This window comes from Ambystoma mexicanum, chromosome 8 (assembly GCF_040938575.1).
Source record: "Ambystoma mexicanum isolate Mex_15411 chromosome 8, UKY_AmexF1_1, whole genome shotgun sequence".
Classification (NCBI taxonomy): domain Eukaryota; kingdom Metazoa; phylum Chordata; class Amphibia; order Caudata; family Ambystomatidae; genus Ambystoma; species Ambystoma mexicanum.
Genome location: NC_090929.1, coordinates 83593041 through 83610656, shown reverse-complemented (window position 1 = coordinate 83610656; position 17616 = coordinate 83593041). Strand labels below are relative to the sequence as shown.

Here is a 17616-nt window from a genome sequence, read left to right as displayed (position 1 = left end):
TGTAACACCCATTTGTCCGATGTAATTGATTGCCAGCGCTGGAATAACTGGCTCACCCTTCCCCCCACCGGGGTGTGGTGAAGAGGGGAAAAACATTGGTCGTCAGTTTTGTTTGCCTTGTGACTTCCCTTGGGCGGAGCCACGTCTGCCTCTATGGGCGTATCTGTTGGATGACTGATATTTATTGTCTTGGTGCGTGCCGCCTTGTGCTTTTTGACCATACGAGGAACGACCGTATCCTCTGAACTTGGAAGATGAGCCTCTAAAGGGACGAAAAGACCGATGGTCCTTACTTTTGTCCTTTAAAGAACTGATGGCTCTGGCTGTGTCTGTGTCTGTCTTGATTCCCTTCAGATGATCGTCTATCTTCTTTCCAAAGAGATCTTGTCCATCAAACGGCATGTCTAATATCTGCGCCTGGACTTCAGGTCTAAAGTTAGTAGCCTTCATCCAGGCTTGCCTTCTGAGCACTGTGCCGTGCGCCATCTGCCTAAAGCCTGATTCGGCCACATCAACCGCTGCGTCGATCATGTGATCCGACGTTGCTTCACCATCCGCGATTATCGATTTTGCCTCCTCCTGGAGCTCTGGTGGTAATTGTGTCGCCAATTTGGACATGCGGAGCCAAAGCTCGCGATTGAACCTTGCGGTCATGGCCAGCGCATTGCCCGCTCTGATTGTAAGCGATGCAGAAGATGATACTTTCCTGCCCATGGCTTCCAGTTTACGTCCGTCCTTATCCGGTGGTGCCGACAACGGTGAGGAGGGGTTGGCGAGTTTCTTTCTGGCCGCCACTGTGATAACCGAGTCTGGTTTCGTATGACCTCTCAAACAAAGAGGTGCCGAATCCGGAGCTTTATATTTCTTTTCTGGCCTGGACACCAGCGCCGGAGTCGATAAGGGTGTGGATAGGATCTTGGATCCGGAATCCCAGATGGTATTGAGGAGAGGAATTGTGGTAACTGTCCTCCTTCGTTTGTCCTTGTGCTCATAGAGCACTGATTTCCTTTCCTCAGAAGAAACCTGAATTTTAAACAATTCTGCGGCTTTACCTATAATGGTGTGGAAAGAGACGAGATCATCCGGCGGTGAGGCCTTGCCCGGCGAGTCTCTCCTCCTTGGCTTCTCGACTACGTAGTCATCCCACTCACTGGATGCGTCTGGCTCCTGTGTTATTTCTCCTTCTTCTGGTTCCGAGAATTCTCTAAAAGGATCCTCCTGCCAGTCTGATACCGAAATGGTGGACGGTACCATAGTGGGGTCCACATCCGGAGATCGCGGTCTGCGCGATGACTGTGGCGACGGGACTCTTGTAGGTGAAACACTGTGGGTGCTGCTCCTTGGTCTTCGAGCAGGTTCCGGTGATCCCATCCGTTTTTGCGGTCTACTCCTGTGAGGAGAACAACCAGATGTGCCTGGAATCGGAGATGACTCTCTAGGAATAATTCCTGATTCTATGGGATCAATCGGAATTTGCTTCTCCTTTTGCCGCCTGTAAAATTCTTCTACAATCCTCTGCACGGATAACATGAGTATCGAGTCATGAGGGTATTCGGATTCTCCCGTGGACGGTTGCCAAGGAGGGCTGTATTGTTTAGGTAAGGGACCGGTGGACTCTTCCATCACTTCCGCATCAGAGAATTCTTCCTGAAGAATTACATCCGGAAGTTCTGTCATGTGACCCAAAGGTGAAAATTGCTGTACCAGTGGTTCAGTTTCAGTATTCTTCTCAATGACATTGCTTTCAATGACAGGAGTTTCAAATGTGGAAGGCCGCAATTCCTCCGTAATTTGCGGTGCTATCTTCGTCAACAAACATCCCGTATGAGATTTCGTCGACGACTGAGATTTTCCCGTCGACGAGGGCTTCGCCGGCGACGACTGAGATTTCCCCGTAGACGACTGAGATTTCCCCGTCGACGACTGAGATTTTCCCGTCGACGACTGAGATTTTCCCGTCGACGAGGGCTTCGCCGTCGACGACTGAGATTTTCCCGTCGACGACTGAGATTTTCCCGTCGACGAGGGCTTCGCCGTCGACGACTGAGGGTTTGCCGTCGACGAGAGCTTCGTTGACGAATGTGGAATGCGTTTCGTGGACGACTGCGTCATGGATGAATGCTTTGTGGACGAGTGGTGTTTGCTCGTCGACGATTGCTTCGCGGTCGACGTGTCCGATGACGATGATCTTATTGTCGACGATGTCTTAAGCGTGGTCGTCGTCGTTGCTGGTTTCGTCGACGGTATGGCCGATGACGGGCCTTTACCTTTCCCATCATTCGTGGGCGGTTTCCCCGCCGACGACTGCCCCCCCCCCCGTTTTTTGCAAACTCCTCCTTACCTCTGGAGGCAGATTTTGCAGACTTCCTCTGACTTTGTAAGTCAACTGGAGGCAGAAAGGGTATCAATTCCAGCTTCCTCTTTTTGTACTTGGGAGAGGAACTCCTTTCCACTGAAGAGGCCCTTCTCTTTGAAGTTTGTCTCTCAGATGGAGTGCTGGATTGGACAGGAGCTGTTCTGACAGACTCTTCGTCCGAAGATTGATCCCTGGATTCCAGGTAAGAAAGGAGTCTTCTATGCCTGTCATGAAGGGTCTTGGTGGAAAAAGTTCTACAAATCTCGCATTTTTTAATGTCATGTGGATACAGACAATAAATGCAATGCTCGTGGGGGTCTTTGTTGTAAACCAATTTCTTTTTGCACCTCGTGCAGTCCCTGAACAGGGAAGGCTTCCTGACAGCCTGAGGTGCCTCCATTTCTGAAGAGAAGTTCAGTCGACGATTTTGAGAGGAAAACAACAAGTTTTGTCTCCCAGGTTAAATGGAAACAAAGCCCCTGTGAAGGGGAACAAAATGGAATGTATTTACTAAATATATTCCACACAAAAGTAGAAAGAATTTGAAAAAGCTCAGAGAGCTTGAGGATTCCCTGTGTCTGTTATACTGCGGTGAAAAATCTAAAGATGGCTGCCGGGGGCGGAGCTTAAGCCCTGCCACCTCATTGGCTGGGGCCATAAAGGACCAAAGTGAGGTGGAGGGACTACACAATGAAATGACTCATAGGCCATAATGGGCTATATACATGCACTGCTAGGTAGCAATGTGTATATATTTTGAAGGAAAAAAAAAAAATTTATTATTAAATTTATCACCGAGGATTCCCAGTCTGACGACGGGGAATATTCAAGCATCTGAATCTATGAAAGATCCAATGCTGGAGAATGTAGGCTTGCTCCAGGAACCAGTGCACATCAATGAGGGTCTGGGTGATGTGGTCGAATTGGCTTAGTCATTTCAGTCGTGCTGCAGCATGCAGGACACTCTCAGGGGAACATGGATAGTAGATGGAAAGCCTTCCACTAGGAGAGGACCAACGCTAGCACAGCACTTTTGAAGTTGCTTTCTGGGATTAAGAGCTTGATTTTCCACAGGAGAGAAAGTTGGTACCAGGCCGTTTGTGTCTTCCTTGCTATGTGCTGTTTGACAGAGAGGTGGGCCTGGTGCAGGGGGCCATAGTATATAGCCAGGTTTGGATGTCCAGGTGTTCAGTATTGTTGTCGGCAGTAGGAATTCAGTCTTGGAGGGGTTGAGCTTCAGGTAAGCACTGGGCATCGATCAGAGTCGTAGCACTAAGGACATTGATAAGGAGGAATGGTGTCCGTTCTCTGTGTCAGAAGATCCCCTCCTTGCTAGAAGAGGCAGATGAGGTTTGATATACAGGTCCAGAAGGTCTGAGTGCTAAAACCTGTTGGGCCCTAGGAGAGCTATGAGTCAGCAGTCTTGACTTCGCTTGGAGTTTGTGAATCACCTTTGGTAGAAGGGACAGAGGAGGAAAAGCACAGAGTAATCCCCTGCCCCGCAATGCAGAAGGAAAGCACCACCACAGTGGCTTCTCCTTATTGTCCTTAAATGAAGTGTATTCCGTTCATTCCTTTTCTCTTTTATTGCAAGGCGATCAATAAAAGGCCAGCCCGAGTGTTGTAACATTCAAGAGCACCCACTCGCTGGGCTCCCAGTTGAGTCTGCTCAAAGAAACGGCTGAGGTACTGAGAGAACCGGATAGATGGGCTGCTAGTGGGAAGAAATTGTTCTGAATGAGACCATATTGAAAAACTAAATTTCTAGAGATGAGATTTCACACTCGCTCCTGTTTCTGTGATGCGCCTCTCTTGCATGCCCTCTTGGCGGCTGTGGTCTGCTTGGCGCTGGTGCCGCCATTAGATTGTGCCATGTCCCTGTTTGTCCGTTTCCTTGTTGTTCGTTCTAGTCTTTCTGTTTTTCCCTTTTCCCTTTTCCTTCCGTATTTAGCCACGCCTCTCGCGCCGCTTCTGGGTATCCGCACTAAGTGTTTACTTACTTTCCTTACCTGTTTTTTACCCTTTCCTGAGCTCTGCTGTTCCCCGGGTTCTTCGGGTCTCTTCCCGAGTTCCCTTCGTCTTCGGGTCTCGTCCAGAGTTCCGTTGTTGCTTCCGGTCTCTGCCTTTCTCTCTCTGGTTTTCTCTTTCGCCCGGTTGTTATGGCTTCTTAGATTTACTTTCCCTTTTGATCTCTCCCTTTGGCTCTTGCTCTTTTCCCTTCTCTCGGTACTCCTTACCTAGGGTCGGCTTTCTTCTGTCAGGGCCGTTCTCTGGCCCCTTACCGTTCCGCTTTCCTTGCAGCTGCGGTCACTGGAGTTTGCTGCTTTCTGTCCTTCAGTGATTTCCTACCTCATTTTCCAGCGGCTTCGGATGCTGAGGTTCGCTGCCCCCTGTCCTCCAGATCTGTCCTCTTCACCGACAAATTGCTTCATTGATGCTTCCTATTTTCTTACTGGACTCGGCATGCTCAAACTTGAAACAATAGACAATCAGCCTTGGCCTTTTTTCCTCTCTCTGGCGCTCTCGGGAAGGGGTCCTCTGCTTGTCCTGTCAAATCAGGCGACAGAGTGGCTTCTACCCGTGAGAGGCCTTACCTCTACAAAAAGAAAAAGACCAAAGACAAGAAAAAGAAGAAACCACAGGGATCACCATCAGAAGGTTCAGGTGAGGAGGAGGGGGATCTGGTGTTAAGCGATTTCATAGAAGAGTCCAAGCTTGACAGTCGATGGTATAAGACTTGGGCAAGACTTCTCCCTGCTGGCTCCCTTTCTCACCGGCTCCTCGTCACCATATCTCTCCTGTTTCTAGCTGCCATCTCCTAGCCTTCCCATTTGTTTGTACTACCTTGTTTACTCCGCTGCTGGCCCCAGTCTCCATCCATGGAAAGCAACTCAGAGCTCCCCCTTTACTATTTCCATGGTGGCCATCGTGTGTATATGAGATACTGCTTTGGCCTTCGCAACATTAATTTCTTTTGCCAAATTCACAGCCACCCCAGACATAATACTAAGGAGCGAAGGGTGACAATCCACAATGCAGCATGTCATAGCGGATGGTAACAGCCTTTAGCCCCTGGTAAAGGCCTTTGTGTGTTAAACTTTGATTGCAGCCCGATGCAGAGGGCATTATTGGATGAGTAGTCATGTCGCAGAGGCACAAGTGTTTCCATGACATTTTGTGTTTTAATCCTGCTTGAAGACACCTGGCAGGTCATTTTATTGGTCCACATTAGGTCCTCCCTAGAACCCATGCAGAAGGGGCTAGAAGAGGCAGCTCCTGTCATTTCCACGTACCTGAGAGGATGCAAACTTGGCTTTAATCTCTTCCAGCATCCGTGCCATATCTTGGGACCTCAGTTCTGGCAGGACGTCATCTGCGTGAGGGAAGCAAGCTGTTACTGGCGGTCCTCATCATACATCCATCATAACATGTGAACATGTGTTTACATGGCACTTGATAGCATAGTTGTTACCATTTCAAAGTTCTGTAAATAATGGCTATCCCTGTTACCCAAATCAATGGCACCCAAGCTGTCAAGAACTGAGGCACTAAAAGCTGACTCAGCTGTGCTCTGATTTGGACCTGAAGATTAAACACAAATCACAGCAGGATCCTGAGCCTGGATTTAATTTCTACTGATCAATGATACTTTGTTGCTAAATAATTCCAATTTGAGCACCCTGGTGTCACCCTAACGGCAAGGAAGAGGAGAAGGAGTGGACTGGTGGGCTGCTGCAAGCTGCCCAGGACTTGACAGGGGGAGGCTGGATGAGCCCTTGAGGTGCTGGGGCCCCTTGCCCAGGTGGCACTGGCGATTGTGAGACTCAGAGGAGGTTGAGGGATGCGGGCCATAAATACATGTTGCTTTACCCAGCGTAGTTGAAAGTTTTTCACAAAAACAGAACCTTGTTTTTTGATACTCCGGAGAGTGCCATGGGATGGCTCGACACGCAGGGCTGCCCCCAGGAGTCAGACATCCAGATGAGAGGAGGCGACGGAGGAGATAAGTAATGAGCAGAGGGGGCACCTGAAGGTGGTGCGGCTTAGGACTATGGGACTTGACTGTAGTCATTGATGCGGCCCGTGGGCCGGTGGGGCCAGTTTGGAATAGAAAATGAGCCGATAGCACTGTGACTATTGCTTTATTAGGAGCCTTGCAGAGCTAGCTTTTATACCCCTATTTAGTGATTGGTTAGGTCACCAACAGTGTGGTGACACCCTGCTGGGGCCTTGGCCTGGGTTCCAGGGTAGGTCCAAAAGCAGGGGAGCCTGAGATCCAGGGATGGAGCTGGGCATTTGTTGCGGTAGGGTGGGGAGGGAAGGGGGGGGTGTGCAGTGGATTGTTGTAGGTGAGAGAGGGGGGTGAGGGGGGAAGGGGTGTTTGGGGAGTTTGCGGTTATAGGAAGTTTGAATTGGGGAACGAGCCCCATAGTTTTGGGGAGTTTTAGTTTGTGTACGAGCCTACATGGAAATATCGAACAAATTAATGGCATCGGGTAATCTCAGAATTGTGACCTGGAATGTGCGGGGCCTCAATAGTTATCTAAAACGCAATAAGGTAATGATGTACCTAAAGCGGATGCGGATTGACGTAGCTCTGCTACAGGAAACCCATCTCACCAAGGAGAAGCTGGAGCTGATCAGGAGAAAATGGAGGGGTAATGTCATTGGGGCCACATACTCAGCATATGCAAGAGGGGTGATTACGTGGCTGGCACCGCATGTGCCATTTCAGCTGCTCAGTTCGACAACAGACCCGGAAGACGGAATGGTGGTGGTGGCAGGACTCCTGGAGAACAGAGAAGTGAATATCATAAACTTGTATTCCCCTAACCATGACACAGCAGCATATATTAGGTCTCTATATAGTAAAATTAGCCCTTTGGTGGGTGGCGCGATGGTGTGGGGAGGGGACTTCAATTGCACTCTGAACCCCAGTATAGACAGGTCAGATGACAAATCAGAAAAGCCGGCGCCAGCAGCTAAAGCGCTGAGGACACCGTTGATAGACCTTGGTCTAGAGGATGTGTGGAGAAGGCTACACCCAATGGATAGGCAATACTCGCATTATGCAGCACCACATGCCCTGCACACAAGGCTGGACTATGTGTTTGCTTCTGCCGAGATAGTAGGAGAAATGGTGGGGGCAGAATACAAGGCCCAAGTACTTTCTGACCATTCGCCTTTGGTCATAGAGTGGCGACATCAACCCCCCAGAGCGCGGAACCAGACGTGGAGGCTCAGAACTGAGGCTCTACAGGATGCGGGATTTTGAGAGGATTTGAGGGAGGCTATCGAGGAGTATTTCGAAATGAACACGGGCAGTGTACACTCTGTGGGGACAGTATTGGAGGCATTTAAGGTGGTGGTGCGGGGTGTGGCTATATAAAAATCTAATGGGCTCCAGGGGGGTATTGAACAGGAACTGCGAGAGACAGAAAGAGAGCTAGAGGGCCTGATACAAAGTGAGGGGACCACCCGCGAGAACAGTGTTAAAATAAAAGACTTACAGTTAGCTTGTAGTGAACTCTGGAACAGATTATGCAAACTAAACTATAAGAAATACACAGAGAGGCTACATGCATGGGGGGATAAGCCGGGTAGATTCCTGGCTTGGTTATACAAAAATGAGACCCCCCCGCTCGGTGATTAGAGAGGTCAGGGACGCGGAAGGTCAAATCCATAATACCCAGGAGGGGGTAAATGAGGAGTTCCTCAAGTATTACAGACGATTATATGAGTACACTGGAGAGGATATGAGGCAAGAAATACTGGACACGATAGAGGATATAGGGCTGCCCACCTTAGATGATCTAGAACGTGCAGACTTAGATGCCCCCATCACCTCGGACGAACTGGAGGCGGTGATCCAGCACCTGCCCACATGTAAAGCGCCCGGGTCGGATGGGTTACCCAGCGAGTTTTATAAAACGTATAAGCAGGAGCTACTCCAGCCGCTGCTGGCCATGTATAATGAAGCCTATGAGCAGGGGGAACTACTGGCATCCCTCAGCGAGGCGGTGATCATCCCGCTCCTGAAACCAGGCAAACCGGACGCGGAATGCGGATCCTATAGGCCCTTGTCCATGCTCAATCAGGATAGCAAGATACTTACGGCAGTGCTGGCCAAAAGGCTAAAGAGAGTAATTGGCAAGTTGATACACCCAGACCAAACGGGTTATGTCCCCGGTAGAAATATCACAGACAACCACAGGAGGCTACACCATATCATTGATCAAACCGAGGGAGACTCGGGCGAGCTGGCTATCGTGTCACTGGACGCGGTTAAAGCTTTTGATTCAGTGCAGTGGCCGTGGTTGAAAGCGACCCTGAAGGGATACGGTATGGGACCAGGATATATTAGATGGGTCCAGATGTTATATAGTACCCTGATGGCGAGAGTTAGAACCGGAACCACAATTTCAGATAAATGGCAACTCGGCAGGGGGACCAGACAGGGATGCCCTTGGTCACCCATGTTATACATCCTGGCATTAGAGCCGCTGGCAATATGCCTGCAGCAACAATACGGGGAGGTGGGGATCCGCACGATGGGGGGCACACACCTGATATCATTGTATGCAGATGATGTGCTCCTTTACTTGCGCTACCCGGAGGAGAACCTGCAATATGTGTTGGAGGTGATGGATCATTACGCCACCCTCTCGGGCATATCGGTGAACCCCGGGAAGTCTAGTCTGTTCCGCTTGGGAAGGTATAAGAATACCCCATTAGAGAGGCTGCCCATCTTGCAGATACCCTGGCAGACCGTGACATTCAGGTATCTGGGCGTAAACGTGTACCACAAGATAGAGACAGAGCACAAATATAATACAGAGAAAGCAATGGAGGGAGTTAAGAATAGCATGGTGTTCTGGTCTAGATTACCCCTCGCCATGATGGGGAGAGCAGCTCTGCTCAAAATGGTGGTCCTGCCCAGACTCTTGCACTTTTTTGTGAATGTCCCGTACTTGATCCCCAGACGCTTAGGGGGGGAGACTATTGAAGCTGGGCTGGGAAGTCTGGCGCAGGACATGGAGAACGGTGGGTGACCAAGATCCGCTTTCTCAGCAGGTCCCGCTGGCCGTGCTATGCGGGGACGATCCCCAATTGTTTGAAGCGGTCCGCAGATACTGGGAACCAGTGGGCTTGACCACCCTCGGAGACATATGGCAAGAAGGGGGGGTGTTGGGATTTCAGAGGCTGCAGGAGGAGACAGGGGCGCATAGAGGCCAATTCATTACCTATACCAGGCTCATGAAATGGGTGAGAGAGAGGTGGCCTGAGACGGCGCTGACGGAAGAACCTGATGCCGCCCTGGAAACGATGTATGATGTCTCGGAGGGTGGGCATGAAATATCTAGGATATATGAGCTCCTGAGGGCGAAGGCGGGGAAGGAGCTGCTCCAATTGAGGCATGACTGGGAGGAGGAGGTGGGAGAACCCATGACAGAGGGACAGTGGGATAGAGCCCAGAGGTACCATAAAAAGGTGTCTCGGAATGCTAGACTCCAGCAGATCCAGTTGTATGTCACCCATAGAGCTTATCTGACCCCCAGTAGAATAGCTAGGTTTGGAGGCTCGGGTATACAAAAATGCCCCAGGTGTGGAGAGAAGGAGGCAGGGTTACTGCACATGTTCTGGGCTTGCCCTGAGGTGCACAGATTCTGGGAAGAAATAAAGACGAAAATGGCTGGTGGGGGAGTGGTGCTGGACGTAGGGTCTGCTTGTGCTTGCATGCTTGGGAATTTTCCCAGGCCACGTCATTCTAAGCATATAAGTACAATGAAGGACCTGGCCTATATTTTGGCTAAGCGCAGAATCGCAATGTGTTGGAAAGCGGTCCATAGCCCCAGGGTGGAGACATGGTGGGCGGACCTCTTGAGATGGGCTGAAGCAGAAACTGCGGTATGGTTTGAAGCTGCCACCAGGGGGGCAGAGGAGGAAGTGGGCCCCCTGATAGCCTGGAGGCAGCTGGTGGCCTCGATGGCAAATCCCCACCAGGGTAATCATGAAACGGAAGACTCCGATGAGTCAACAAACACAGAGATTCCTGAAAATGCTCATGTAGATGTTGCGGTTGAAACGGCTCAAGTTTGCGGTGAGGGAGGGGGGAGAATGGACAACATTACTGTGTAATGTGATGGTCCGATATTGATTATGCATGTCCTAAAAAGTTGTAACGTTTGGTGTGTTTGTTTTAGAAATAATAAAAATTATTTTAAAAAAAAATAAAAATAAAAAAATTAAAATTCCAATTTGAGTTTCCAACAAGATGGACATTAAAAGAAAAGGGGTTTCTTTTCAAAAACTATTTCTATCAGTATTAGTTGTATTTTGTGCATGCGGTTTGCTTACTCGGATAGTCTGACCGGACTAAACGCACGTGCAGCACCACACCTGCGCATGCAAGCACCTATCCCGAGACCTGCATGTTCTCTGTGCCCTCAAAGTGCTGCACTTCTTTCTGGATCTTTTCATTGCCCGCTTGACTGCCTCCGGCCTTTTTTGTCTAACTCGTTGACTTCTCTCCATGCATTCTGCCTACCTCGCTTTTTGCAGCACTCTGAAGTGGCCACCTTGTGAAGCAGGCACTGTGCACTATGCTGCAAATAAATAATACAGCCTCTGCTGGTCTAGTACATTGACTTGTGTGGATCGGCACTTCCTGCAAGGCGCAATGCAAAGATGGATGCCACTTCCGGCAAGGTGCAATTGAGACCACATTTTAGGTTTTTAGTGCCAGAGGGGCCCTGATACACCTCCCACTTTTTGGCACCCGAAGAAACCAATTAGAAGTGCCTTACTTATGCTACTTTTATTTGCAAGGGTTTTTTTTTTTTAAATGCCTATACCGCCCAGATATACCAATAGGAAACCTAGATTTACCTGGTTTCTAAATGGAGACTGTCGACCATTTTAAATACTTGGGAGCGTTTTTTTTTTATATTTGATTTTATTAAGCATTTTTTCCAAATACATTTAACAAACATTTCCTAGGTATATTAACGATAATTTGATTTAACCGACAAATTCACAAGTTCAATTGCTTTTTTTTTTTACTTTCCAACTTTCCAACTCACCCCTCTCCCTTTTCCCCCTCCCCCCTTGCAACAAGACAGTAATACTTTTGGGGTAGTTGCAATAAGGTTCTTTGGGTATCATTACGTCAGGTTCATTTCCAGTCACTTGTAAATCTCAAGGAAGGGAGCCCACTCCATTTCCCTACTCGGGGTGATGTCGTGGAGGGCACCTGTAATGTTCTCCATCTCATAAAGGTCCCTCGCTTTTCTGGGCCCATGTTGTTTCTGTTGGGAGGGCATCTGATTTCCAGTTTATGGTAATACAACCCCTTGCTGCCAGAAGTAAGAAATGTGTCATATTGGGGTCACACCTCCAGTGATCCTCTTGTTGTTCCAAACCAGAGGACTAGTCTAGGATTGCATTCACCAGGGATTCTTTCCACCTTTCTAATCCATGCTAGCACCTCTTTCCAATAAGCTTGAGTTTTTGGGCAGGACCACTACATGTGCCAGTAATCAGCCTGTGCCCCGCAACCTCTCCAGCATAGTGGGCTCGCTTGTTCAAACATTTTGGAGAGTCTTTTTGGGTCAAATTGCCACCTTTGTAGCAATTTTATCCCATGTATTTTGTATTGGGCTGAGATCAATGGTTTGTACGCTGCCTTGCACATTTGGGACCATAGGCGGTCCGACAACATTGGACCTGTGTCCCTTTCCCATCTTCTTATTAGACCACCTGTTTTACTTCCGTTTGCTTCCAGCAGGGCTGCATATAACCGCGAGATGAGGCCTTTGGTTTGAGTGGATTCGCTTAGGATTTTCTCCATGGTGGTGAGTTCTCTCTGGAGTTTCTCCTTCCATTTTGATGCTATCAGTGCTCCTTTTAACTGCAGGAACTTAAACACTTCTAGGGGCCTGATCTGCAGGCCGGATTCCAAGTCCTGAATTGTTATACAACCCTGCACTTTCACTATTTGATCCACTCTCTCCAGGCCTGCCTCATACCACTTTTGGTAGCGCTGGGGGTCCGGAATTTCGTTTCTCACAGGAGGTGCCCAAAAGCAGCTCATCGGAGATGGCCACGTTGTAAGCCCTCTCATATCTCCCTTATTCCACCACAGCTGCAGTAGTGCTCCCATCGCTAAGTGATCAATTACTCAGCTGGAAAATGCTCTCCTCGGCGCCCAGAGCCATTCTCCTAGTGCCACTGGCCTCAGTCGATGATTTTCAATGGCCACCCACTGCTTTTGCTTATCCCCTCTCAGGTGGGGCAGTAAGGCCCTGAGTTGAGCTGCTCGATAGTACGTGTACATGTCCGGCAGCCCCGTTCCTCCCGTCACCATTGGTTGGATTAGAGCCCCATATGCTATACACTGCTGCCATAAGAATTTAAGGATCATTGCTTTCAACTTGATAAAGTGGGCTTTTGGGATGGTGATCAGGAGCATCTGATATTGATAGAGAATTTTCGGGAGGACTACCATCTTTAAGGCGTTCAGGCGGCCCATCCAGGATATCATCAGTTAAGCCCATCTTTCTAGGTTCTTGGTTATTTCTGTGAGCAACGGGAGGAGATTCGCTTCATACAGTGTCTCTATGACCCTAGTAACATTGATTCCTAAGTATCTTAGGCTATGGCGCTCCATTTGTATCCCACCTTTTGATCTCAGTGGTTGGGGGCCTTGTACGAGAAGAGTGTTGATTTGTCCATATTCACTTTTAGTCCGGCCGAGCTGCCAAACCACTGAATCGCCTGCAGTACTCTTGGAACGGTGGTCTGGGGGTCGATTAGGTACAGCAGCAAATCATCAGCGAATAGAGCCAGCTTATACTCTACTTCCCCCTCCGTGATCCCCTTGAGTTATCGTGCCTTATGCTGTTACCTAGGGGCTCGATAGAGAAAGCATAGAGGAGGGGCGACAGAGGGCATCCCTGTCTGGCCCCCCTGGACATCGTGAATTCCCCTGAGAGCTTATTGTTCACCACCACTTTTCCCCCTCAGGGTTTTATACAGGGCCCGGATTCCACGTATAAACCTATCCACAAATCCCATGTTCCTCAGTACAGCCCAGAGGAAGCCCCACTCCACCCTATCAAAAGCCTTCTCAGAGTCCATACTGAGGCGTGCGTGGTCCCCATCTAGTCCTCTGGGGTGCTCCATAATATCCAAAGTCTTCCTCTGCCCCCTGTCTCCCTTTTATAAAGCCCACCTGGTCTGGGTGGACCAGGCGGGGCATTATTTCCTCCATGCGTGTGGCCAGTACTCTCGTATACACTTTAACGTCTGTATTCAGTAGCAATATCGGCCGGTATGATTTGCAACATGAGGGGTCTTTCCCTGTTTTGGGAATAACTATTATGTGAGCTGCTGAAAATGATGGAGGAGCCTTACCAGACTCTTGTATGTAATTAAACAGAGAGGCTAGGTGAGGTGCGAGAGTTTCTGTGAATTGCTTATAGAATCCCATACCATAACCGTCTTCTCCCGGGGCCCCTCCCGAAGGAAGCCTTTTTATTGCTGCTTTCACTTCATCCGGCGTTATAATTGAGTCTAGCTGGGACCGCTCTGTGCCATTCAAGTGCGTCAGACCCGCCCTCTCAATATATTCTCCCATCTCATTGTATGCCCGATTTCCCTATGTGGTATAGAGGATCGTGTAATATTTGGCGAATTGGCCCGCTATGTCTGCTGCAGAACGAGCCCATTGCCCTTCCTCCGTTTTGATTCCCTCGTCCCACCTTTCTGCTCTCTGGGCCTGTAGCCTAGCAGCTAGCATTTTGTCGGCTTTATCTCCCTTTTCATAGAATTTATGTCTTAACAACTTCAGTTTTCGCGCTACATCTCCCCTCCCCAGCGACTTCAACTCTTCCCTCTTCCCTCTAAGGGTTGCTAGGTGCTCTACCCGATAGGACCCCTAAGCGTGTAATCTTTCCTCGAGCTTTGTGATTTCACCTCTCCTCTTGTAGCTCCCTTTTATTTGGATTGCAGGCTCTCCAGACATCCACCAGTCCCTCCCTGTTTAGTTTAGCTAGGAACCTACTGGTCTCATCCCCAAAGAAGCTGGTTGTGGGTACCCGTGTAGCCTGCCTGTCCAATTGAGGGTCCGCCCAGGTATTAAAGTCCCCCCCCCTATAATCACGGTCCCCCTACCGTTGCCCATTATGGATGACAGGGCTGCCTTATTGAAGGACCCCTGACTTTCATTGGGAGTGTAGACCCCTGCGGAAGATTTCTGTATGGATTGCCACACACCCCGAACCATTAGGAGTCTACCTTCCATTGAGGCCTCCACAACTGTGTTAATCAGTCTGATTCGTTTGTTCAGTATGAGGCTCACTCCTCCTTTCTTGTGCTTCCCCAACAACCAAAATGTTTGCCCGATCCCTTTTCCCTCTCAGTGGTTTTTCCTCCCCAGTTTTTAATCTGGTTTCCTGAACGAACAGGACATCTAGGGCAGCTCTATCAAATTCCCTTGCTAGGAGGGACCTCTTAGTGGGGGAGTTAAGCCCTTTAACATTTAGCATGCCCACTCTTAGGGTCGTTTTCATGGGTCCTGTGCTAGCGGGCCCTGCCTTTTCTATGGTGGTACCCATGTCTCCAAGTCGCGCCCTCCCCTTTCACCCCTTGGCTTTAAATGGTTCCCCTTCCTCTTTAACTCCCTGTTAACTTTGCCTAGTCGCTTGTCGCCCCCTTTTCCCCCCACCCCTGAACAATAAACTTCACTAAACCTATTGACTGAGCCGCAGTCATCTTACGAGACCCAGGCCCTTTGGGTCAAGACGCCCTATTGAAATTGAGGGCCACCAGGGTACATACTTGTCCCTTTATGGGAATCTCTTTTCGCTAATCTGATTTGCTTTTCCTTGTGTTTTGTGTGCGTTGTGTAGTGTAGCTTCGTTAATTTGTGGGTGTCTGTGCTTGGTATCTGGTGCTACCCCTTGCCCCCCTATCTTTTCAAGGCGGATTCGGTGGAGACGCTGGAGACTCTGGATTTGGCTTGAAGTACTTCCTGCCCATCTTGCCCTTTTTTCATCCAGTCGGTAATTTGTCCTTGTTGATCGGCATGGGGGTTTGGGTACTGTGCGGGCCTGACGGGCCCCTGGCGCCGGCTTGATCCTCCAAGTTTTTCAGGACTTGCTTAGCTTCTTCAGATGTGGTCACCCTATAGTTCTCTCCCCCTAAATTCGAATAACAGGTCGAAGGGGTACCCACACCTGTACCGTACTCCCTGTTCAGTTAGCCAAGAGGCGAGTGGCCTGCATGCTCTGCGTCTTCCTAAAGTGAAGCTGGACAAGTCCTGGAATATTTTTATTTTACAGCCTTGGAACTCAATGTCCTGTCTTTGTTTTGCCTTGATGAGAATTTCTGCCTTCTCCTTGTAGCTGAGGAATTTTACCACAATTGATCAGGGACCTCCGCCAAAGGCCCTTCCCCCTCTGTGAGCCCTCTCAATGTGCACTTCTTTGCCTCCGTTTTCCTCAAACAATAGGTTAACTATATCTTGCACCTTTTTCTCAACCTGTTGGGGAGGTCGCTCCTTCCTTTTCTACCAGTCCCAGTATTCGCAGGTTGTACCTTCTCTCCCTATTTTCCATGTCGTCCATCTTTAAGGTCAGTTCTTCTTCTCGTAGTTCTGTGTCCCTCATCCTGGCGTTTAGTTTCATTTCTACTAGGTCCATGTTGGTCTGATTGCATTCCATTTTTCCTCGTAGTTCTGATATGGATGTCTGTATATCTGAGCGCAATGCCCTGATCTCTGCCATGATCCCAGCAATATCCGCTTTTGTGGATCCCATGCTCATTGTGGCGGTATCTCCTACTGGGGTCACCCGCTCACCTTGTTTTGGTCCTTCTATATTGCTGCAGTCTGTCCGTGCTGGGCTGCGTTCTGAGCCTTTCTCCCCCTGACGCAACTTTCCTGGGGATGTGGGGCTCTTCCTCTGATGACTTTCCCTTCTGGTCCAGGATTAACCGTTGCATGGGTGTCAGCGTGCACGGGGTTCACAGTGGGCTATTTCCCCTAGCAGGGGCCGCTCTTCTGATGCAAGGAAAGGCCCATCCTTTCCTCTTGGTTAATCTCTCTGGGGTCTCATTTACCTAGAGCCTCTTGGTATCCCTCTTCTCCCCAAGGCTCGTGTAGTTCTTATTGAGGGTTGCCTGCGCTCCTGGGGACCTTTGCGCCCCCTCCTCTGGTGACCCCCGATTCTCTGCTTTTCCTCTTGTATGTCCTCCTTTTGCTTCCACCCTTTATTTCTGGATGTCCATGTGAATGCATCCCCCCTTCTCTGCCTCTTCACGGCGCTCCTGCTGCTTAGCTTCACGGTCCCCCTCAGGACAACCGGACTTCCTCTTACTTGCGTGCTGCGGCTCAGAGTCTCACTGAGTCTCTCCGAGTCTCTCTGTGGTTGTCCCCCGCCGAAGCTGTTCCGGTACTGGTTGGGGCCGGGCTGTTTTCCCCTTTATTTTTACTTCTCGTCGCTGCACTTTCCAAAACCTTCTGGTCGTGACACCCCATGGAGCGTGTCGTGGTGCATCTCTGTCCCCTCATGGCTGTCCCTCTGTGTATGCTCCGGTCGTATCAGGCTCTCCGCATCATTGCGTAGTGAGGGCTCCAGAGCTCCAGGAGGGGGTTCACCGACCTTACTGTCCCTGGTGTCATGTCTCCTTCACTCCATGGGACCCTGATGCTGGGCGCTGGGGGGCAACACCTCCGCTTCGGTGTCACCTCGTTGTCCTCCTCCGTGTCCCTGCGTTATTGGGCTCACCACACTTGCTGCTCGATGTGTGTGGGCCTGCACTCAGCTACTCCTATGTTTCATTGTTTCTCCTTCTCTTGGCACCTTGTTCCGCTGCTTGGGCGCCCCGTAGGGTAATGGCGCTTCTTCTTTCTGTCACCCTTACCACCATGGCATCACTGCTTCGGTTCCTCTCCACCCCCCAGGGTTTCCACTCATCTGCTGGCTCTGTTTCTCTGGGGTCCGGTTCGCTGGTCTTCGTCTTTTCCTTTTTTCCTCAGACCGGGGACCCGCTGTGCGGGCAGCCACCCTGCGACGTGCACCCGGGTCTTATTTTGGGCCGCCCGGCTCTCTATTCTTTTTTACTGCTTTGACAGTCACGGGCTATGGCATGCTGTCTCCCTTGGCATTGCCCCAGGAGTGCACCGGCAAGCCTTAGCGGCTGATGGGACCCAAGAGGGGAAGGGCTCCAGGTTCCGCCACCTGTCCCCTTGGCCATAC

General features: G+C 49.9%; 1 protein-coding gene across 1 annotated transcript in view; it reads right to left on the bottom strand.

Moving 5' to 3' along the window:
* The window catches only part of STKLD1 (serine/threonine kinase like domain containing 1), a 595840-nt gene that overhangs the window by 44887 nt on the left and 533337 nt on the right, over positions 1-17616 (bottom strand). Inside the window, exon 18 of the mRNA XM_069609351.1 lies at positions 5650-5729. Coding sequence (XP_069465452.1) covers positions 5650-5729 — 80 coding nt within the window. The remainder of the gene's footprint in view (positions 1-5649; positions 5730-17616) is intronic.